Below are 25159 nucleotides of genomic sequence, written 5' to 3'. Positions count from 1 at the left end.
CATATTATAATAATAATAACGTGGTCGTTGTCGCTGCGGTGGCGGCGGAGTACAGGACCGCTGTATACACTCGGGCCGTATTGTGTGGTCACGGTGCGCGTCGTCGTATGGTATCCGACGACGATGACGACGACCAGAATCTCGGATCAGTCGCGGCAGTCGTGTCGCAGCGTCGTACGAGTACGCACGCACGCGATCGCGGGTCATATTATACCGAGTGTGGTAATAATAATAACGTATTATTATTACGGACGTCGTCGCCGCCATTCGAATCGATTCCTCCACGCGCGCGTTCCATCGCTTTTCTCTCGGGTCTCTTCTCGGTCACAGGTCGCGGGGACTTTGCCGGTGACGGCGATGCCGGTGTGGGCCGCCGTCTAGAATCCCGCCGAGTGGAGCGCTCGACCGTTCCGCGTGCACGTGTGTGTGTGTGTGTGTGTGTGTGTGTGTGTGTACCGTTCAACCGTCATTGCAGTCCTCCGTCGCAGCTGTGTGTCGACGGTATAGTCGTCGTCGTGGTTGTTGTGTCGTCGTCCGAGGTGAGTCTCCTATACAACTGGCGTGCGCGCGCGCCAAGTGCACCGTCAAATACCTTTTGATCGTTTATTATTATTTTTTTTTTTGAAGTATTTGAGTACACGCATACGCCTATAGTATATACCAGGGGTCACCAAACGGAGGCCCGCGAACCAACGATTTAGGTATCTGGTCCGCAGACGTGAAATTTATTTACTCATTGACGAGACCAATTAAACCAAGTTTTTTTTATTATTTATTGACATTTTGTTTTGGATAATAGGCTCTGGATATTGTCCGATTACTGGCCAATTCGTGTTGCTCGTCGCTAACCGGGCAGAGTGTTACCGTGTGATGCTCTATTAGCATAAATGCGAGGAATTTTTAAATCATTGTACGATTTTCGTTATTTGTTTACACGCATAATATAGAATTGACCATATACCGTTCTACGACGTTAAGTCATCGTCATCGTTGTTATTTTTGCATATAAAGATTAATATGAGGATATAGGATACGGATTATCTGAGGAGCGTCGCGCAGTGACGCGGTTGCCCGACAACGTCCGTGTATTGTATTTTTTTTGCGTGCGGGCGCGCCGGCGAAAATGCCGGTCGGCAGCGGCGGCGCGTGCAAGCACACATGTGTATTTGAAAACCTAGCCAACTGTTAGGTGGTTTAAAAATGTAAAATATTATAAAAATTCAATCTCGTTATAAAATAATTATAAATATGTATTTAAATACAAATACAATAATACATCCACTGTGAAAGCATTTAAAATACGTATTTATTTTATTTTTTATATTATTTTTAAGGTAAAGTATTGAAAAACAAAATAATATACAAATCCTTGGCATATATTTAAATACGCTACAAATACCTAGTTTTTAAATTTTACAAATATAGGTAAGAAAGTTAATTTTGTAGTTAAAGTTTTTATGATACACTTATATATCATTAAAACGTTGTAGGTATTATCTACCAGTCATTTTTTACAAAAATATTAAAATAAATAAACTTTTGTTATATTTTGATTCTAAAATACTTAAGTATTAATTTAACAATAAACGATTGTTAATGGATATATATAAATTAAATATTTAATAATTTGATTTTAATAATGAATGATATAATATAATGATTATTAAAATACAAACTGAAATATAATAAATATTTTTTTGAATTTTGAAAAATATTTAATTTTAAAATAAAAATACACTCAAAAATATTTTGTAAAATTTTCTCCGGTGTATTATCCAAAAATCGCGACAATTTATTAACTATTACCCGTCAGCCATCTAAATTATCCATGTTCACTTGTACTAATACAACGCACGTTAATACTTATAATTTATTTGTCTTACGTCCCTACGTCGTACTACGGGAAAATGTTAACGGAGGTAGGTATATGACGATGAACAAATTCCACAGATAGTTTCAAAATATTGTTTTATTTGATCGAAAATTTAAAACTTTAATCAAAATGATTTTCACTTAATTTGGGTCGTGACCGGAGGTTGAGAACCGCTGGTGTACTACAATTGATTAAAGTAAAAGTGTAGAACAATAAAGTAGGTAACATAATACAAAAGAAGATAGGTAGTTTAATTTAGTAAAAATCATAAAGAAAATTGTTGTTTTTTAGAGTATACATTTATTTTTTTTACCTTTGCTAAAAAATATACTGAAATTATTAAGTTTTACCCACGGTGCATATTGTAATATGGCTTCCTCCTAAAATATATGAATTGTCTACCATCCTTATCGTAAATAAAACAGTTAATTTTCACTTGTTGGCTGTTGCCTTTGATGGTCAGGTAATTCATAATTATGTACGAACTAATCGGAGTTGCCTTCCAAAAATGTCCTAACTTGTTGCTTCTCATAAATAGAATCAAGAAGTAGTTCATAAATTTCACTAAAATATACATATAAATAGGTGAATTTATATTCCTATATATAATATATCATATTATAGTTATAAAAATTATACTTACAGAAACATATTATCTATATATTTTGCATAAAATACATTACGTAAATGTATGTATGTATGTTTTATAAATGTCACATTACTAGTATATATTTATTACCTAGTACACAATTATTAATTGATAACTACTTTTGATAATCGTTTTGTTATTTGATATAGGTAATAAATTGGTTTTAGTACACGTAAATAGAAATTGTCTTTTAAAAACAATAAATACAAGTAGGTGCATACATTATGAGATTGGATAATTTGTAACTATTATGTAATAATATTTATGTATTTTAAAATTATTATTTGAGTAGGTTATTGATCTCTTCAGTTTGTAATGCGTTTAAGTTATAGGTGTAATTATTTTTTAAGATTTCATATTATATTATAATTGAGATTATTGGTAGTATCACTTTTTTACATATTATACCTACCTATTGCATAAATATTGTGTTTTATACATACCTATGTGCCTATGTAAAAATTAATTTAAATAAATATGTATTTCTATTTATGTTTAAATAAAATTAAAATTAACATATCAAGTTAAACATTTTATTTTTTAATTTATTGTTGGTAAGTATATACATTATATTTATACTTTATTTATCCAATACCTACTTACTTTTAATGATGACAACATTTTCATACAGTTAATTAATTTATATATTATTATAAGTTCCACTCAAAAAGGGGTGGCTTTTTTAAAGCCCTTGCGTACGTCAATAATTATATTGTTATCGATTACTGATACAGTTTTTTTTTTTTAATTATAAATAGATTGAATTTAAAATAAAAACACAATTTTTTTTTTAAATGATTAAATCTATTGCTAACTAACTTAGTAAGTTAAGTAAGTAAGTTATAACAGAATAATTTTCTGAGTAATTCGATACATAAAAATCAAATTTAGGGTGAGTAGTTTATACGTATTTAAAGTTTAGCTGCGCGAAGTGGAGTGGTACGGGGTTACCCCGCAAAACGTTTGTCCACTACTCCGCTTGTCTAAACTTTAAATAAGTATAACTCATAAACTACTCACCCTAAATTCGATTTTTATGTATCAAAATACTCAAAAAATTATTCTGCTTTGGAATATGAAATTAAAAATCTATGTTGCCATTCAAAAAAGTAAAAAACTTAAAAAATTATAAGGATAAAAAATATTTAAAAATATAATTTTTTTATAAAAATGTTGTTTTTTTAACAATTTGAAACTATGTAAAAAAATATTTTCAAAAAAATGAATACTTTTGGAAATAATGAGTGTTGTTTGATAAAAGAATCACCCTGTATTTATTATTTTGTTTAATATAATTAAAAAAACTTAAATAGTTGTAAACCTAAAGAATTGGAATTATATACGCACGAAATCATAGATTGTTATTTTCATTGTTTTAAATAAATTTTTCTCTATTGCATAAAAATTAAAGCATTAGAACTTTATAAAATATAACTTTTTTCCAATGTATTAAAGCCGTTTTATGAAAGGGAACAGGTGAGAATTACTTCCCCAATATATAAAATAGGTATATACAATATTTATAGTAAAATAAATTAGGTAATAAACTATTAATAAAATTTGAATTTTACTAATAGCCACTTATCACTATAAATTATTTTAACTTTTCTACAAACGCAAAACATAGAAATTAAAAACAACGGGTTTCGTTTTAAGAATTTTGGGTACTATATTTATCTTTACATCGTTATAACTTCTAATATTAAATTATTTTAATTTTTAATAGGAAATTCGTTTCATATTTATCGATCTTTGACCTATGTTTTTTAAAATTTAAGATTGCTAATTGGTAATAAATACTTATAATAGTTTTCTATTAATGGTATAAATATTTAGCTTTTAAATTATCGTTATATAGTGTTCATCATATTTTAAAATGAAATCAAACATGACATCCTTCAATATTTTGAAAAAAAAAAAAATTCTAACTATTGAAATGGTTTGATTATTATTTAGTCATATTTGTTTATCTTTGTTGCATTAAATATGTAAATAATTACATTTTATAAGTTCATTAAATCATATTTAAATATATTTTTCTCTCCCAAATCATTCTTGAGCTACTAATTATTGAATGCTTTAAAATACATATTATATGCTATTAAACATGCATTATCATGTGCATATTACACGTGACATATTATAGGTATGTCGCGTATATAGACTTTCTTCCTCAATGATAGTAAAATATCATTGTATTTAAATTATAATTATTCAATGGGTAAAAATGTTTGAAAATTCACTACAAGTTTTTTTGTTATAGATACTACCTTACTCAACTAAGAATATCAAAAATTTATAATCAAAATATTTTTTATAAGCATTTTAAGTTAAAATCTTTACGACATTACTTATATACATAATAAATAAATGTATCGCAAGGTTCTACGTAATTGTTTTTATAGCAGTTACTAAATATCGAAAATTTATTGGTTTAATCTATTTTTTTTTTTGTAATATAATTGAAGAATTTTGATTGTAATAACTAATAACTATAAAATCATAAAAATGTACCTACATATATTTTTTTTTTTTGGAAAGTATGTACAATTTTAAATTTTAATAATTATGGGTTAAACATTTAATACAAGGTTCGTCTTAAGTTCTTTTTTATCATTTTAGATCTAGTTGAGTGATTTAAAAATCTATTTTAGATGTTTATATTTTGCTTAAAATTTTTATTCGTCTGCAGAAATTGCCTGTAATTAAATAAATATATGATACGCAATTGCATAAAATAACTGATTTCCATAGTTTTTATTAATATTTATCAAGTTTTGTAGGTATATTATGATAATAAATCCACTTAGTAACTTGTCTGGTTTCATCAAATATCATAATTTTAGTATTATATTTTCGAATAAACATGTTTGTAATTAATTCACATCCAATTAAAAGATAATGGTTATTTTTTTTTCATAAATTATATTTGGTGTATTTATTATTATTTATAAGTCATGTTGAGAGATAAACTATAAATTTAAAATTTATATTTGATAATACAATACTGATTTTACATTTTTATCATTTCATAATTATTAATAAAATATCATTTATTAAAATTAGTATGTTAGTTTTAGGTACAATTTTAAATTGTAATAGTCTATAATCTGCCGTGAGAGAATTTACTTTTTGTTTGTTGTTGTATTGTACATTTTTATATTTTTTAATGTTTATGAAATTCTTACTAATTTACACCAGATTTTTTTTTTTTATTGGCTAGTGTGTACAGTGCATGTACATGGTTCAATGACAATACTAAATTTGGAAAAAAATTATGAATTACAAGATTTTAAAATTAATTGCAAATCATGATATATAGAAAAAATTTGTTTGCGATGAATAGTGAGAAACAATTCAAAAATAAATGTACTAAAAAGTCAAAAGATAGACAATTTTTTTAGTATAGTTACCTACTTAGTATAAACATTAAGTTATTATGACTTCTTAAAGCAATGTTATCAAATACCTATAATACACAGTTAAAATATATATTTCTTTCAATTAATATTAATTTAACTCTGGTCTCAAGAGTGTAATACTACAGGTAATAAATTAATACCTATAAAAAATATAAATACAATATATATTTCATCATTATTAATTTTTTTCAAATTATTCAGGTAAGACTTGTAAGTTGTTAATCTAAGAACTTACTATTATACAACAATTATGAATTATGCTTGTATCCGGATAATATATTACATTATGTTTATATTCTATTATTAAAACAATATGTTTTATATCAATTAATGCATTATCTTATAGTTATATTATTAAAAGCATTTTAATTTTAATGATCTGCGTGCGATCACTTTTTGCTTAATACAATAATTTTAAAATTATTCATGTGAAAAATATTTTATTTATAATATTTTTTTAGCGTCAAATGTTCATTTAATATTGGTACAAAGAATTATCCTTATCGTATTTTAGTACTTCGTGGACACATTTTTCACGACTTCTAATAAACATTAAATATCACATATTAATTTTTAAGTAACCTTCTAAATATTTAACGGGTTCTACCAGTTTTAGGAATTCAATAAAATTATTTTAGCATTTATCATAAATTATAATTCTCTATTGTTTATTGTGTATTAACAAAGAATCAAACAAATACGATTTTAGTCATAATATTATGGTTGTAAAACATATTTATACAATATTTGATTTTTCCCTATATACTACATTCGATCTTATCATTTAGATAATTTTCACAGTCCTGTGTTAATCCAATAGTCAAAAAAGTTAAGTACAAGTTTCAAGAATGTCTGTTTACAAAAATATTCATTAAACGTTTATAATTTAAAAATATTTTTATTGAGAATAAGTATTAATATTTAGGTACTATATAATTTAAAATTCAGTTTTAAGTTTCATTATTTATTGTAGAAATTGAGCAGTGTTAAAAAACATTTGTTTATGTACGCCTGTGCACAAAATATATTCAATACCATACGCTCATTCAATTTTGATAATGAAGTAAATTGTTTTTGATTATAAAGACATACATTTGAATTTTATTTTATCACAAAAATATATTAATTGTTTCAATACTTAATTATATTAAGTATATATTATATATTATATTTTTATTAAATTTATAGTATAAATAAACGTCAACAGGTATTATAATATCTATTGCATTTGTTAAATATAAATGATATTATTAAATTGTTTTGAACACAATAACACATATTACATTTTATATTGTTATATTAAACATCATAGTTCTAATAATTTATTAGTCAAAGTAGTATCAAATATCAATTAGCATTATTATTAATTTTTCTTTTTGAATAAAATGAATGGGAAAATTTCATTTTGAGTTTTTTAATATGAAAATTAAAATTAAAATCACTTGACTTTAAAGGTTTATGTTGATCAAACGTTCAAATGTTTTAACTTTCACATATGAATTATGATTTAGAACTTATAACTTTGTCAATAAAGTGTTCGTAATAGTTTAAATTGTTGTATAAATTAAATATTATATAAATGATTAACCTTAAGTATTGCATGTGCGTCAAATTGTAAATGAATCCATCACAGCTTTAAATTATTATTAGCATAGCATTTAAATAGCTCACCATACATTTTTTGCGTAGCAGTGTAGAACTTTCAAAAGCAAACATTTATTGTCAGCATTACTTGAAGTATACGAGTCGTATGTTTAAAAATGTACCACTCTAATATTTATTAATATTTATTTTTAGTCTATAAGTACCCATTCCAATTAAGATATTCAATACAAGTTTAATATTTTACAGATTGCTTGCAATGTTTTAATTTAATTTAATTTTTATAATTTAATATGATTATTTACAATTTATAGTTAAAGTTATAAAATAAGTAAATTCGATGATTTTCATTTAACCATCGTATTGCAGTGAATATGGTTGGATAGAATATTCATTGATATTTTAATAATATTCTTGATTTAATTTAAAATTATATTCTTATGAACTTTGATTATGCATTTTATAACAATAAAAATATTATATTTCGTTGTATAAATCTTTAAAATTAAATACCCTTGATTATAAATTCTATTTTGTAAATCACAAAATATAGTAAATAAAACGTGTGGTATAATGCTTAATGATAATTGATTAAAAACGTCCTATAATAAAGTAAAAAAAAAAATACTAATAATTTGTAGTTTAATACATCTAATTACCAGCTTGTATAATAAAATTCTAATTACAATTATTGTGACAATAGTTATAATTTCTATGCTATTATACCGTTATTATTGTCATGCTCGAACAAAATATGAGTTGTTTTGAATGATAATAATTGATCATCATAGCATTTATTACATTTATTTTATTATTTTTTTTATTTAAAATATATTATGTATTATTACAATAAGAATAATTAAAATATAAAAATAGTTTATATTAATACCATTGTATTTAAAAGCTAATTTTATTCTAAGCAAATCTTTGTTTATCTAAAAATAGTTTTCTAAAATAGAATGTGGACAATGTGGTTAATAGTTATATTTCTTAATATTATACCACAATAGTTTTATCAAAAGTCCGTGTTAAATCTAAAAATTATGCTTATCTTGTTTCATTGTGACAAATGTATAATTTATAGTAGTGTTAAATGAAAATCGTATATAACACATCCTAACTAAACAAAATATGTAATTATCCACTAATACATAAAAATAAATACTGTAAAACTAATATATTCCATGTTTCGTTTAGGATCTGAAAATAAATCACATTTTGAAAGTTTAAATTAATTACATACATCTTGCCTTGGATTATAAATTATAATACACCTACTGATTATACAATAGTTATTAAATTATATAATGGAATGGTTCAATGGTCCTGTCGATGTCGAAACTGAGTAATGCTTTGTTTTAGAGTTACAGTTAGTTACTGCCTTATTGGCCAATATAACAATGTACAAAAAACCATACAAGTTAACTCATACTCTAAGTTATTTTGGAACCTTGAGGTCTGAATACTAACCATAAACGATGCACTAACGTCAAGCATACACACCATGTCACAATTTCTTCTGTGGTAGTGTGGTTACAGGACGTCAGGACCACTGTAGTACTTATATCAATTTCACAACAGTGTTTCTTTATGTGTAACCGATCATTTATTTGTTATCTCAATCGATGTTTTTATATGTGCCATCAACATCGTTTATTAATGTTATGCGTTTTGTTTTTGTTTTTACAATAAAGCAAGGTCGGAGTAAATAACAATGATCACGTGATGAGATAGAATATCTTATACTATACAAATATGTAATAATATTGAATGGCAACAAGTTGTTCATAGTGTGTTCTATACAAAGTTTAGATTTGATCATTCATTATTAACATTCATACAGAATACCTACCCATACCTCAATATGGTGTATTGTGTACACTGATTTATACGATAGGTGCGATGTTGAAAAAATAGTTTCATATTTTTGTTGTTTATATTTAGTTCATCAGTTATTTGGAAACATATAATACTAAAATTTTCAGGTTTAACAGTTTGGCATACCGTAGATCTTTAAGAGATAAGTCGTAGATTTAGACCTAATGATTTGTTAAACTATAATAGATCTTATAACATAAATTTATTATTTTTAAATTAAACTTAGGATTTTTAAAAATCAAATTTATTTAAGATATAGTTTAATAGTTTAATAATATAATGTATCAATTATTAATTTTGTTGTTTTAGATCATTAGTAACTTTAAATGGAATAATTAGTAATAAGGCTATTGGTTTCACAATAACAATGTAGTAATGACAATTTGATTGGTTAAGTAAATTAGTTAAACATTTTTAGACAGCGCTTCTGCAGAAAAATTTACATGTAAGTTTAATAATTGAATAAAAATGTAATATTTAGATTTGACGGCAGCAACTTTTTTTCATAAGCACAAAAATTATTATTGTTTTTAAATGCATGTACAGTATACACACACAAATACACACAAATACAGTATAAATAATAAATGACCAATATTGAACATTAGATTAGCCTTATTTCGTATCTCATACTTCTAAAGTAAATAAATTTAATACATTAACGTTATTAGTCAAATAACATAAGTTTTAGCTCTAAGTTTCTAAGTATCTGTTAAAGTGTAGAAAGACTACACTATATAAATACCTACTATATATATACTACTACTATATTTACTGACTAACGAGATCTGGTAAAATAAAATATATTTTTAAACGATAGTGGGTATATAATTCATAATCTATACTCGTATTTGTAATTTCGACAATATACATAATAGGTACAATCTATATAATTTTAGTATAAGTGTATTGTAAATTCTTATACGATAATAGTTTTAAATACATGTATTATTTTGATGACAGCGCCTATTAAAAACATATTCGTATTTGATTATATTATTATGGTATATATAATGGTATAAAATATGATATAATAAAAAATAATAAACGAGGCGTAAAATGTTAATCATGGTTTGTGAAATGCTGTTGAGTAGGATAGGTAAATACCTATATACGTTTTATTATTGATGAATATGTTAATAAATTTGCATTATATTTAAAATTTTAAACATAATAGAGGACAATGACAGAAATAAAAGTATTTAGTTTGCAAAATTATCTCAAAAATATGTATATTATAGTATACTGTAAACAATGGTATTTTTATTTTTGTAGATATTTAGACAACAATCACCATGTCGGAATACAGTGGTGAAGCCAAGTACCGACCAAAACGGTATCAGTCTATTGGCAAGTTATTCAAAAAACGTGTTCCGATCATTTCTTGGCTACCCAAGTACGATGCAGATCAAGCTGTTAGTGACTTGATCGCCGGGGTCACTGTTGGACTAACAGTCATGCCTCAAGGGCTGGCGTATGCTACACTCGCAGGATTAGAACCACAGGTGTGATAAGCTTATAGTTATATACCTACTAATAATGCGGATTAAGTTAAAAATAAATAAATGATCATGTTAATTTAGAATACAGTAGTATTAATAAAAATATTGACGTGCATAATTTATATAACAATAGAAGGTATCTATACCTTCTGATATAAGAGCATTTGATTATGTCAGTGGAAAATTTCTTGGTTTTAACTTCAGAATGATAATGTTCATGAGGGAATGCTTGCTATTTGTTTAAAGCGTATGATCAGTGGTTATTTAAATTTTATCGAAAATATGTAGGTACCTATTCGATTTAACTTTTTTTTTTGACTGCATTGAGAAAAAATAAGATTAGTACAGACAAATATATTATATTATTCCTACTATCATTAAATACCTATTTAATATTTTACATATTATCCTAATTATTTTTGTATGATATTTCAAAAGTACAAGTGACAATTGCTATTTCTATTATGCTCTTTTAATACAAACTAAAAACTAAACACATTTTGGTTATAATTAGTTTTTTTATGACATATTTTAGCATATATTTGAGTGTATTTAAAGTATAATTATATTATACTCATATTTTTACACATATACCTGAATTTCATATTTTTTAGCTTATAAAATGATGAGTATTGTAAGTAATAATGTTTAAAATTGGTAAATTGAATTGCTAAATATGTAAAATATATTAAATACACACACAATTTAATTTGCATTCATACTTTAAATCAATTTAAACATTTAACACTTTTTCTAGTGTACTAATTAGAAACAACTATGCAAGTACTATAAAATATACTCTTATTCATTTTTTTAAATGACATACTAAATTTATAATTATTTAATGTAATTAACTCCTAGCTAATATATCAATATTTAATATAAAAATGGTATATTTACTATAGAATTGATAGTTTCATACATTAACTAGTTGCCGGAAGTATAATAAATCTGATACGACCTAAACATATTATTACAATCGCCTCCACAAGACAACTCCGAAAAATGATACAGAAGCCAAAATAATGGATTTTTTTAAATAGATAACTTATATATCATAAAGATAGAAAATAAATTATCAAAAAAGCTACATAAATAATATTATGTAATATAGGCTAAGTTATCTTAACCCACCTATATACTATGTAACATATATTGACGATAATTATCCCGGAAGTTACAGCATAACAATATCGCGTTATGCATGAGATCGATGAAGTCTTTACATATATATGGGGATCTGTTCATTTTATTATATTGAATTTATAATTTATAATTTATATTTATTTTGGTTAATCTAGTTAGTTTTAGTCTATAGGCTATATAGTATATAATGAGCTAATGTACTTTTTTAACTATGTCATGAATCCCATATTGTGCTCTAACATGCATTCATAATTTCTTTTTAATTAAATTAATGTTGTTTTGTAAAAATCATAAATTGTTTACTTATCTATAATAATTGGAGCTCTAACGAATTAATCATGTATGGTATTATCAAATGATTAATTTTAATTTTAATCGAAATACAGAAAAAGGGAAATATTAGTTTATTATTATTTAATATCTTTTTCTAGACATTGGAAGCGCGTTGCTTCAGAATTTTCGTGTAGGGTATGTAAATGTAATTATTCGTAAAATTTAAAATTATTTACAATGTAAAATAGAAATGCGTTAAGTATTTCATACGAGTGCTGCTAAGCTGTACAATAATATTTTAGAAAATCGTGAAAAACCATTTTTCTTGGTAATCCGATTTACGTATTATTTCAAAATGTGATAATTTATTACTAATCAAATGTAAAATACTGCAACATTATACTATTCTGCGTGCGGAGATGGGTATTTGACAAGGTTTACTAGTTGAGTTTATTTTTATTTTTATTTTTTTTTTTGGTCAGACTAATAATTATAAATATTAATATAATACTAATTTTGAAAGAAAGTATAGATAGATTATATATTTTGTGTGATTGGATATAGTGGTTTTGTGATTTGTGTATTGCATGGTTCTTTTACTATTATAAACTGATAATTTATAAGATAATAGGTATAAAATTATTGTAATTTACTTTATTAGGAAAGTTTATTCAAATAAAAGTATATTTACACTGTACACTAAAGATATAATTTATTTGATTTAGACAATACAAAAAACAGTGATGGTGATTGGTGGATTATCTTATTATTGTTAAATAATAATAATAATAATAATATTTATATGTATCATTATATTGATTATTTAGCTAAGTATCAATGTTTTCTTTTGATTTATATGTTTTTTTTTATTTTTACTTTTAAATGTTGAAATTACTAATAAACGATTTTTTTTTGTTTGTCGAATAATTTGATTTATATTTTATTTATAGGTTAAGCGTTATTTTAAATTTTTGTTAAAACAAATATTGAAATAATCTTACAACAGTAATACATGTGAAAATATTTTTGATTATTATCTATTTTTATTTTATTTTTAATTGTATGTGAATATTTTTAAGTTAAAGCAATTTTTCAATAGCTATAAGGATTTAATAATGAAATATTTACTAATATCTTTGTACATATATATTTTTTTTATAGTATGGTTTGTATTCTGCGTTTGCTGGATGCATTGTTTATACAGTATTTGGTAGTTGTAAGGACATTACCATTGGCCCTACAGCATTAATGTCACTCATGACTTACCAACAAGTGTTCAATAGAAACGCCGACTATGCAGTATTATTATGTTTTTTGTCTGGTATTTTACAGTTCATTATGGGATCACTTAAATTAGGTATGTATTAATTAAAAATAATTAGGATAATGATTACATTTGTTTATATTATTTTTATACTTTAAATCAATCAGTAAAATTATAATCGTAGTACCTATAATTGTCGCGTAAAATCTGTTTACTTAGTTTTTTCTCTTGGTAACATGAAGAAACATACCACCATCAGGATTTGCTGGTATAGTTTTTGGATTCAGTTTTATTGGCAGTTTCATATTTTTGGACAGTGAAATGTTATACGTTGATAATATTCTAAACAACGCCACTTTTACTTGCATCATTCCGAACCGCATACCTGATAAAATTAATAAAATATTTTTAGTTTGTTTTTTAAATAATTTTTTAACAATACTCTACCAATGCATAGTCTAGGTCCAGCGCCAAATGGTAAGTACGCATATTGTGGTCTATTGTGTTTTTCGTCCTCTGTAAATCTTTCCGGAATGAATTTTTCTGGTTCTGGCCAATATTCAGGATCGTTATGAATAGCATATACTGGTATGACCACCTGGAGTCCTTTATTAAGGGTGAAATCTGAGTTGGGTAATTTATATGGTTTTACTGCCTTCCTGGTTAAATTAGGCACTGGTGGATACTTTCGTAAGGCTTCTATAAATTGAAATTGTGAAAACTGTTTCATTTTAATATTTATTTAATTAACTTTCTCTACTAACCCGATACAATCATATCTAAATAAGTCATTTCTTGCAATATTTCATATGTTAGTTTCCCGTTGTGTTTAATAAGTACTGAATCAATTTCATCTTGAGCTCTCATCTGTACTTCCGGGTTTTGGGCAAGTTCAAAAAATGTGAATGTTAACGTTATTGATGAAGTTTCATAGCCTCCAATAAACCATACAAAACATTGAGCTGCCAATACGTCCATAGTAAATTTAAAATCTGAAATATTGTAGATATTATGATATTAGGTTCTAAATGAGATAAACCAACTTTTATACTTAATTTACATTTATAATCAGTGGTGGCGTTTGGTAGTTTTGGTGAATTGATTTTATGATTTCACTTAATACGTATATTTAATATAGTTAGTTGATTTTAATTATTATGTATATTATATTACATTATAACCATGTGTTAGACATTTAACTGATACAATAAGTATGTTATGTCATAAAATAGTGATATTTTTTTTTAGTTTATTTAATTGTGTATATTAAATATAATTTAAATAATGACCAAAGTTCAAGTCTATGATTAATATTTTTTTGAATCACAATATAAAAAAATTTAATTTGTGAAAGTGTATAATAAAATAAAATGATATACATTTTAAATATTTACAAATTGCTGTTAGAACACTTAATGAAGAAATTCGCTGTAATACGATTATTTATACATAAAATATAACAAATTCCTAATTACACCATTAAGATAAACTGAAAAATATACGGGTACCTTCTTTTCCTTCGTTTTCGTTAAGTACTAATTTACTTTCTTCTTCAGAAGCTAAATTCTGGCCTCTTTTAATTTTCATCAGTAAGTCTAGAAAGTCATTTCGTTGTATATTGTTCTCTTCTCTATATCTAACTGTATCATTCACTACATTATAGAAAAAATCGGCATATTCTTTTTTGATACTTCGTACTTTTAGTAATCCGATTAAACTTGGAGCCAATGCATTCAATGCATTTCTTATGATACTTTCTATACTAGTTGAAAATAGCATTCGACCAACCTTCCGAAATTCTGCATCAGGATTAGCCAACGAATTGGTTTCGAATCCAAATGCCACAATACTAATAACATCGGTTGAAAATCGAGCTAATAGTTCCTTAAATTCTACCTAAAATAAAACGATAAATAATTTATCTTAAAAACTACGATATAAAACCTGTAATTAAAATCTTAATAACAAAATAGACTTAAAATCATTAAACTTATTATGTTATAAATTATAATATGCTTAAATAGTTAAATGTAAATTATAGAGGTACTGTAGAAAATATGTCTTACTTGTTCATCAATTACTGCCGGCGCTTCAAGAATTCTGACCATTTCTTGAGCTCTACCATCTATAAGATCAATCATGTTCTTTATTTTTCCAATGGTAAATGCTGGTGTCAATTTATTTCTTAAAACTTTCCATTTATGGCCTTCTAGTGTTAATAAATTACCAGTAAGCGGTTCTAGCTTGTCATCAAATACTATTCCACGGTTGGGAAAAGTAGAAAACTCCTTTGTAAATACATCTTTAATAATATTTAAATCTCGAAGCATTAGCTTCGGCTTTTGAAACTGATAGAAACCGACGAACTTGTATCCGTTAGTATTAAAATAAATGCTAGCATAATGTTCGCCTACCCATGTTTTCATTTTAGTTACCTCCTTAGTATGACCGTATATAATGTGAGGTTCTAACGGAACAGGACATCCTTGACGTTGCCAAAAAGTATAACGATATCTTAAGTAGAAATAAAATGATGTCGAAATTATGACGGCATAAGTCATCAAGTTTAATAGCAAACAATCAAATAAAACCATTTCTCCTGTTAATGAAACAATTATAATTATTAAAGGTAATTAATATTATATAGTTTCCATTATCAAAAATAAATACATGTATATAAATTAATATTTTACTTAACCAACTTAAATGTATAGTGCATACATTTTTATAAAAATAAATTAAGTCGTTTAAAAATAATTTAATAATATGCTAATCATTTTACAGGAAGTTAAGTTATTATATCGTGGTTACATTAATTATGTTTTTTTAAATGATTTTTTTTAGTAATTTAAACTTACTAAAATAATAATTTGTAATATGTAGTTATGAATAATGTAATAATTTTCAGTAAAATGCAAATATATCTTATAAGTTAAGTTATTAAGTTTTTAAACGTTTGATATCTAAAAATAATTATAACATTATTATTTATGTACATAATATTTTACCTCTTTATAATATCGAAAAATTATTTAATTTACGGCAGATGAAGTCGACAGTTACTCGAACATAACGCAAACATTTATGTTCTTAACGTATGTAACAATTATACATCTAGTTTCTATATTTACTTGCATAATCATTTTTTTTTTTAATTATTCATTTATATAATACTTTTAATTGATAAAATGATAATAAATAATAAACATTTCATAATATAAAACGTATAATATTAAATTACTATAATAACTGTTATTTTTTTTTTTAAGCGAAATAGGTAGAAGTATTCATTTGAAGTAATTGCAGTGATATGAATCATAAACCCATAAATATATAGTATATCGTTTTTTTCGGATGATCTACGCTGACCTGCGCGGAAAACAGAGAGATGCCGCACAAAACCCATGCATAGATTCATAATGATATTAATCTTTTTTTTTTTTTTATTAACGGCCTTTTAAACCACATATCCAAACATAATTGTATCCATCCATCACGATATTGCGCTAACAGACGCCAATCTTCTTTGAGGCAGAAGTCTACTATATCCCTTTTGATACAATTCTCCCATTGCATTGAGATCTTCCCCAAAGGTTAGGTTATCTCTCTAGAATTCTCTTGTAGAACCGTCTTCATCATGGATCCAGGTTTTCTTCACGCATGACCTGTGACCTGTCCATTCCAGTTTTTTCTCTTTATTATATTTATTATATCCGGTCTATTATACAGATTACATAGCTTCTCATTGTGTATTAATATTAATGCTAATCCTCATATTAATCATTATTTTATTTAAATTTATTATTTAATATTTAGTTTATACTCAGATGTATTAATGCGTTTATTATTTAATCAATTTAATTTAATTTTTAATAACTTTAATTGCACGATATTCCTACATTGTATATATATGTTATAATTATAATATTATTATATTATTATTATATTATTATATACATCATATACGGCAATTCGAATTAAATAAATAATTAATTAAATTTAAATCGAAAACGATTATATATTATTATAAATATTTAAATATGACTAATAACAATGATTTGTTTTGTAAATTAGTATATTTTAATAAACTGTAAACATATTGATAGGTATCTTTAAATTTAGTTATGTTTTATTTAAAAATATCCGTATAAATATTTTAATCTAGGAGTATTGATTGACTTCATTTCCATCCCAGTGACGGTTGGTTTTACATCAGCTACATCTGTTATCATAGCAGTATCTCAATTAAAAGGTCTTCTTGGCCTAAAGTTTGAATCGTCCAACTTTTTAGATTGTCTGTTGAAAGTTTACCAGAATATTGGCAATTATCGTGCCAATGATACAATTCTAGGAGTTACTTCTATCATCATACTACTTATGCTTCGAGTAAATAACTTGCGCTCTGCTCCTAGGTAAAAATCACTTTTCAAGTATAATCCCTGTACTTTTTTTTTTAGAAAGTAAAAGATATTAAATTATTTGGACCTAATGGTAAGCCAACCAACAAACAAAGGACAATAATGAAAGGCCTGTGGCTACTTTCCATATCTAGAAATGCTTTAATTGTGGTTGCTTGCTCAATCATTTCATACTGGTGTTATAGGCCAAATGCAGAACCTTATGTGACTTTAATCGGTGAGTAAAAATATTTATGAATCTATTATTTATCATATAATCTGCCAAAATATTCTTTAAATAAATAATATTAGAACTATAGGTACTTATTGATAATAATTAAATGATAATTTATAAAGTATTATTTTATAAAATATACTTTATATCGATATGCATATACTAAAAGAAAAAAAAATTAATATTTTCTATAATATAACTAAAATTGATTACTCTCACAATTAAAAATAATATATTACTAAAATTTACAATGGTAATTATTTTTGAACTAGTTTACCGTAAGAATATTTTCAAGAACATGCGTTTTTTAAATTTAATGAGAAGACATTTATTAGAAACATTTATTGATTGTGATGATTTATTGCAATATTAAATTATTAAATATTGAACATTATATGCAAGATACTTTTAAAATACTAATATAATTTTTTGAATTAAACGTAATAATGTACCTATACATTATACATTATTTATGATAATTATTTTACTGTTCAAGTTAAAATTGTTTATAATCATTATCAAGCATTCTGATGTACTTATTTAATAGGATTTATGTGTTTGCTATAAGTTATTTCTGTATGTGTTAAAATGTATTTTAATTTTTGATTCATATGTGTATTTTAAAGGAAAAGTAAGATCTGGTTTGCCACCGTTAAAATTTCCACCGTTTGGAACGGAAATAAATGGTACACCGGTCAGTTTCATTAATATGTGTTGGGATCTCGGGTCTTCCATTATATTAGTGCCGGTGATTGCTGTTCTTGGAAATGTCGCCATCGCCAAAGCATTTGGTAATATTTGTAATTTTTAAAAGAAACTTTGAAACGAATTTCGATTATCAACAAGACACGTTTTAATTTTAAAATAATTGTAAAAGCTAGCGGAAATTCAGTAGACGCCACACAAGAGCTTTATTGTTTGGGCGTTTGCAATTTACTGGGTTCGTTCGTTTCTTCAATGCCCGTTACTGGATCGTTTTCAAGAAGTGCAGTAAATCACGCAAGTGGCGTTCGGACTCCTATGGGCGGATTGTATACTGGTAAAATGCTCATAATATAATACTATTTAAAAATAATTTGTTAACAAGACATCTTCGAACATTTTAGGTATACTTATTATTTTGTCATTGAGTTTATTGACGCCGTATTTTTACTTCATACCTAAAGCAGCCCTAGCAGCAGTTATAATTAGTGCTGTTATTTTCATGATCGAATACGAGATCGTTAAACCTATGTGGAAATCAAGTCGTAAGTTGAGAATATAATAACCTTTCGATACCTACTTATCTATAGCCTGGCATCTGCAAGACGCCATTTGTTGTATCTAGACATTTTTTATGTAAAAAAATATAATATTATTTACAAAAAAATTGTAGTATAATTACAATATAATAATATTTCAGAATTACGCATATCTAAATAAATACAAAACACTTGAACGATACTTTTTTATAGATTCTTTAGTTGACACTATTTTTGACCAGTGTCACATATTTTATTTATTTTAAATTGATCAATGTGTTTGTTAAACAGTTTAAAAGTCACTATTATATACCATACGGCATATAACTTATAAAAATTTATTTTTTACGATATTTTAAAACAAACTTTGTTTTGTATAGCCAATATAGGTATGTTAGTTTAAAATTTTAATTGTCCTATAAATTACAACATTTTAGTACAAAACTTACCAGGCGAATGTTCCTACACGAGACCTGCAGGTTTTTTTACATATGTTAGGTAATTACACGATAGAATAAGATACATATATAAGTTTCTATACACGGTAAAAAACATAATTATATTATTATATATAATAATTCAATATACTACATTCTATATAATAATATAATTTATAAGTTATAAATCTGATATCAGTTATATCATATGATACTGTCATACATTTGATTAATATAATAAAACAATAAAAAAAGACAGTATCATCAGTTTGATAACTTATGTAATATTATATAAAATATGGTATATTTTTTTTACCTGTCTTCCGCCGTGTAGGAACTAACATATGAACTTTTTTTTATCGTGTAGGAACTTACATATTACATATGTAGGAATTAAGATAAGTTAATTTTACATCTGCTACTCTTATTTAGGAACTTACGATTCCCCCAACTTATCAGAATGGAAAACATCAAGATAAACCTAATTTTATAAAAAAAAATTGTGATCATAAATTTTTATATTTATGATTTATGACTGGCTATAATCCAGATAGATTTTTTCATTGTGTTGCCGGGTCAATAACAAACAAATATTATTCTTATAAATTATTTTAAAAAATAACCTATACGATGCCTAATTGTTATGTCATTTAAACTTAATGTACCTTTATGATTATACGTATTACTAATCTAATAAACATTTTAATATTTTATACGTTATATTTAAATGTTAATTATTTATTAAACATTAATAAATTATGAATAAAATAAACGTAATCAGTAATCACGATATATTATGTACTCTAGTTGTATAGGTTACAAAAAATCTTTTATTTCAAAGGATGTATAAAAATATTGGTTTCTTTATTCGAAATTAATAGTTTTCATTGTTTATTTTTGTTTGTTGTCATACCATACCCATTTTCTCATTCATACACTTAAACCATTTATAAACTATCTATTTTCTTATGTATATAATTTATAAACTATCCCTCTCATTTGAATTACTACGTCAAAATGATTTATATTTTATATAATATATTAACTATATTAATATTTCTTATATATCATTTCATGTTTATGCAACAAATGGTGGTTGTAATGACCTGGGATCTTAATGAAATTACTTAATAAATGCATTAAATTGTTAAATTTTCATATAATATATACGTACATAGTAATCATTTAAATTGCCTATATATAGCTCCTTAAAAACAAGGGATATATTATTAATATAATTTATCATAATTGAGTACTTACGTTTATTTGCATTTTAATTTAAATATTAGTAGGATATATTAGTAAGTTACAACTTATAGTAAAATCAGTATTTGTAGATTTTATTCAAAATTAAAGTATAATTTTCGATCATATAAATATTTTGCTAATATATGGTATTATAATTGTACATTTATTTGTATTTCTTATTAAATGTATACCAAATAAATCAATGCAATAATATGTTTTTATTTTAATGAAATCTAAATTTTAAGAGTTCACTACTTTATGTATGTTCGATATGATATGATATGATATGATATGATATGATATGATATGTACCTATTTCTAATGTTTAGGAAAAGACTTGATACCTACGTTTGCAACATTTGTTTTATGCCTGGGCATTGGTGTCGAACTTGGAATTTTAGTAGGTGTTGGCATAAACATCATGCTTCTACTTATACCGTCGGCTAGACCATTTTTGCACATTGAAATGAAAAAGGTACGTTTTTTTGGAATTTTTTAAAATATTATTGGCTAATTATATAAAAAAATATGTTTTTTTCTTGTTGTTGATGAGTAAAACTATATACATATTTTATACTTGGTAAATAATTACAAGTCTTTGATGATTTCAGTTAAGAACCGGTTTGGATTATTTACTAGTGACTCCAGAGAACAGTCTTTACTTTCCAGCTGTTGACTTTATGCGAGCCAAAACAGATCGAGCTGCTGTTAAAATGGGACAGTCTAAACTTCCTGTCGTGGTTGATTGTAAACATATACTTGATGCAGATTTTACAGCTGCTAAAGTAAGGAAAAAAATAAAATAATACAGTATATTTTTGAATTACCATCTTCTTCATTTTTCAATTAACCTTACTATAACATAGTCATTTGTCACTATATTAAATAGTAAAATTATTTTCAATTTAATTTATTAAAATAATTTATTTTTAAGTACTTAATTTAAATTTTATTTTAAAAATAATATTATAGTTAACTATACGTGTATACAGAGGATAAATTATTATATATCTGTATATAAATAAAACATTTAAAATTAAATAAACACAATAATACATATCGGTATAGGTACTTACACAATTTGTACTGTGCCAGTTCAATTATCACTCTAAAGTATTTCGGTAAATATATTGAGAAATAGTTTCACTAGTTTTATTCGACCAATTTCTGAGTCTTTTTCTGATCTATCTAACGTTTCTAATTAGTAATTACCAGCCAATTTCTCCGATCTTTGTTATAGCTAAAGTATTTGAATAGATTATTGTAAATAAGTCTTTTCTGATTTCAATAATGTTAATCGAAGATGAGCACTACAGTTTCCAGTGAAATAATAATATTACTAATTTATTTAACTTTCACAATTTTATATATTGTATCTAATGTTCTTTCTTATGAATCAAATGTTGGTATTGTATGCATAATAAAATCAGTATACATATAATGACTTCACTAAGGCTTTTGATAAATTTAATTATAATTGCTTATTTAAAAAATTAAAACAGATTGGTATTTATGGTTCTTTTCCTAGCTTATATCAGTTATTGCTGAAGATCGTTATTAAATTGTAGCTTACAACAATTATGTATTGATCTATCCAAAACATGTTATATCGATTTCACGACAATATTATTTCTTATTTTTGTTTATAACATGAGTTTTTAAAATTGTACTAAATTAAAGTTTATTAATTATTTTAAAATAATCCGTATATTTAAAAATCAAAACTGAAACTAATTTACTTCGATTTGTTTTAAATACTTTCTATGAATTGTGTATTAACAATATTTCACTCTCAATATTAATAAAAGCTAGGTAATAATTATTGACGTATTGAAATTTTCTAGATCTCGATTAGTTTTGAAATTTAATTACAATTACAATGATAAAATACTACATGGGATATGGTTTTATTAGGAACCATAGACATTTTTTAGTTTTTTACATCCTAAACTTAAATTTGACTGTCATATTAACAACATCGATAACAGATAAAAAAAATGTTGATTTCCAAGGCTTAATTTTTTAAAATTGTGTTGACTTTAATTATAAACTTGTTATAAATTCCACATGTACGCTATATTTTGTGAATATGGAGCCATTATATGGTTTCATAAAAATCAAGTCTTAAATGAAAATTCAGAAAAAACAAAAAAGCATTTATGATTCTTCTTACTTCATACTCTTTAATTTTATTAATTTTTGACTTTGAAACACCAGAAAAACATTTTTTGTTATTAGTTTTATACTTTTCGTAAAAGCTTTTTGCCATAAATATTGACTGTTCTGAGTGCTAAAGACGTTTTTCCTTTCATAACTTCTAGTCGTAATACTAGGTCTAAAAATAAATTTTATACTAACACAGACATAACTAATTATGCAATCAATACCCTCCTCCTCCATAATAGAATAATAAAACCATAAATGAACTAAAAATTGATATGTTCATATTATCAAACTTCAACTTAATAATATATAGTAATTTCAATTTCATTGCTATAAGTACTTTTTTATTCTTTGTATACTGTACTTCATTGTTTTTCATTTTTTATTTACTGACGGTTATTATTATTATTTAATTTATTTTATTAATTTTATTTTATTTTTTGGCCCGTTAAAACTATAAATGAATACATATAAAATAAAGAATTATTACTGTAATCATCTAGGGCATTGCTGGATTAATAATGGACTTCAAAAGACGAAAACAGCCATTATGTTTTTATAATCCAAGAAAAAGTGTCTTGGCCGTTCTACAAGGTGTGTGTGTTGATGAAATTGTTCACTGTTTCACATATGACGAACTAGAACAAACCCTCAACGGTAATACCTACTAAAAATCTAATAAAAATGATAACATTTTAATATTTTATTTATGTTTAGGTAGTAGGTACTACTGTATAAAATAAATATAAATTGTAAATTAGTAATTATCTGTATAATTATTATAGTGTTATTTAAGGAATCAAACTTCTAAAATAAAATTTAATTAGATTGTAAATAAAAAAAAAATGTCTACTGTAAAAAATTAATTGAAAAGTATTAGACATCCCAATAAAATTAAAATACGCTTATTTTAGATATCAACTGTTCTGGAAATCCAGCGGAATTAAAAGACATAGTACATACAACATCTCAGCAGTCACACGAAACTCCACTTTTAAACAGAAGACAACATTAAGCACACAAGTTATTCTTAGTAATATTTTCCTACATGATAAATAAATCTACTATAGTTTAATTTATACATTGTCACCATGTACGTATATTTTAAATATTTATTTTTGTGAAATTTGTAATAGGAATACAAATATTGGTAATGACAAATTTTTTCGTATGTACTAATTATGTTCACCCATCAACATTTAGAAACTAAGGAATCATATTATTTTATAATACTTTACTGTTATTAATAATTGTAATTTAAATATTTTTCTAATATTCACAATTACACTCGTATGTTGAATTACTTGAGTAGTTTGTATGACTGTTTGAAAATATTTTTATAAATAAGAGACATGAATATTTTTATATAAGTTAATTAAATAAAAAATATTTCATGTTTATTTTTTTAATTTAATTCAAGATATTGTTTTTAAATAATGTTGCAAATTAATTGTTTTTGTAAGTGAATTAAATAATCAATAATTCAATTCAATTTGAAGAATAATTTATGTTTAAAATGTATTAACATTATTTGTACTTACAATATTTTTGTACATTAGTTTTGAATAGAAAATAGTATATTTGTTTATTTTTATTTATTTTTTTTTTTATGTGTTATGGAAAAAAAGTTGTTTTGCAATTTATTTTATTTGACAATTTGTAATTCAAACACAGGCAGAATAATTTATGAAAAGTATTACAATCATTAAAATATATTAAATAAACATTCTAGGTATATTTTTAATGCAGTTTTTTATTTTAAAGATAAATCATAACATTTATTTGATAAAAATAATTCAAAGATGAAATACCTCTGTCATAATATGGAT

At 24.8% G+C, this 25159-nt stretch overlaps 2 protein-coding genes across 4 annotated transcripts; one reads left to right on the top strand and one right to left on the bottom strand.

Moving 5' to 3' along the window:
- Positions 1 to 24924, top strand: LOC114131536 (sodium-independent sulfate anion transporter). 2 transcript variants are annotated; one of them, XM_027996782.2, is made up of 12 exons: positions 12 to 539; positions 10700 to 10929; positions 13507 to 13702; positions 17775 to 17995; positions 18067 to 18244; positions 18868 to 19032; positions 19119 to 19280; positions 19348 to 19488; positions 21497 to 21642; positions 21779 to 21952; positions 23834 to 23987; positions 24245 to 24924. In XM_027996782.2, the coding sequence occupies exons 2-12, from the start codon at positions 10720 to 10722 to the stop codon at positions 24343 to 24345; spliced, it is 1848 nt and encodes a 615-aa protein (XP_027852583.1). In that variant the 5' UTR covers positions 12 to 539; positions 10700 to 10719; the 3' UTR covers positions 24346 to 24924. The 2 variants fall into 2 exon arrangements, with proteins under 2 accessions (XP_027852585.1, XP_027852583.1); XM_027996784.2 differs by lacking the exon at positions 23834 to 23987 and having other exon boundaries at positions 1 to 539.
- Positions 13730 to 16740, bottom strand: LOC114131539 (cytochrome P450 6j1). 2 transcript variants are annotated; one of them, XM_027996785.1, is made up of 6 exons: positions 16618 to 16740; positions 15676 to 16208; positions 15118 to 15505; positions 14374 to 14601; positions 14057 to 14308; positions 13730 to 13994 (listed from the first exon to the last, which is right to left on the bottom strand). In XM_027996785.1, the coding sequence occupies exons 2-6, from the start codon at positions 16201 to 16203 to the stop codon at positions 13825 to 13827; spliced, it is 1566 nt and encodes a 521-aa protein (XP_027852586.1). In that variant the 5' UTR covers positions 16204 to 16208; positions 16618 to 16740; the 3' UTR covers positions 13730 to 13824. The 2 variants fall into 2 exon arrangements, with proteins under 2 accessions (XP_027852586.1, XP_050053528.1); XM_050197571.1 differs by lacking the exon at positions 16618 to 16740 and adding an exon at positions 16468 to 16486.
- Positions 24925 to 25159: the final 235 nt, after the last annotated feature.

The sequence above is a fragment of the Aphis gossypii genome, chromosome 1 (genome assembly GCF_020184175.1).
Source record: "Aphis gossypii isolate Hap1 chromosome 1, ASM2018417v2, whole genome shotgun sequence".
NCBI lineage: Eukaryota > Metazoa > Arthropoda > Insecta > Hemiptera > Aphididae > Aphis > Aphis gossypii.
This window is presented reverse-complemented; position numbering and strand designations above follow the sequence as displayed.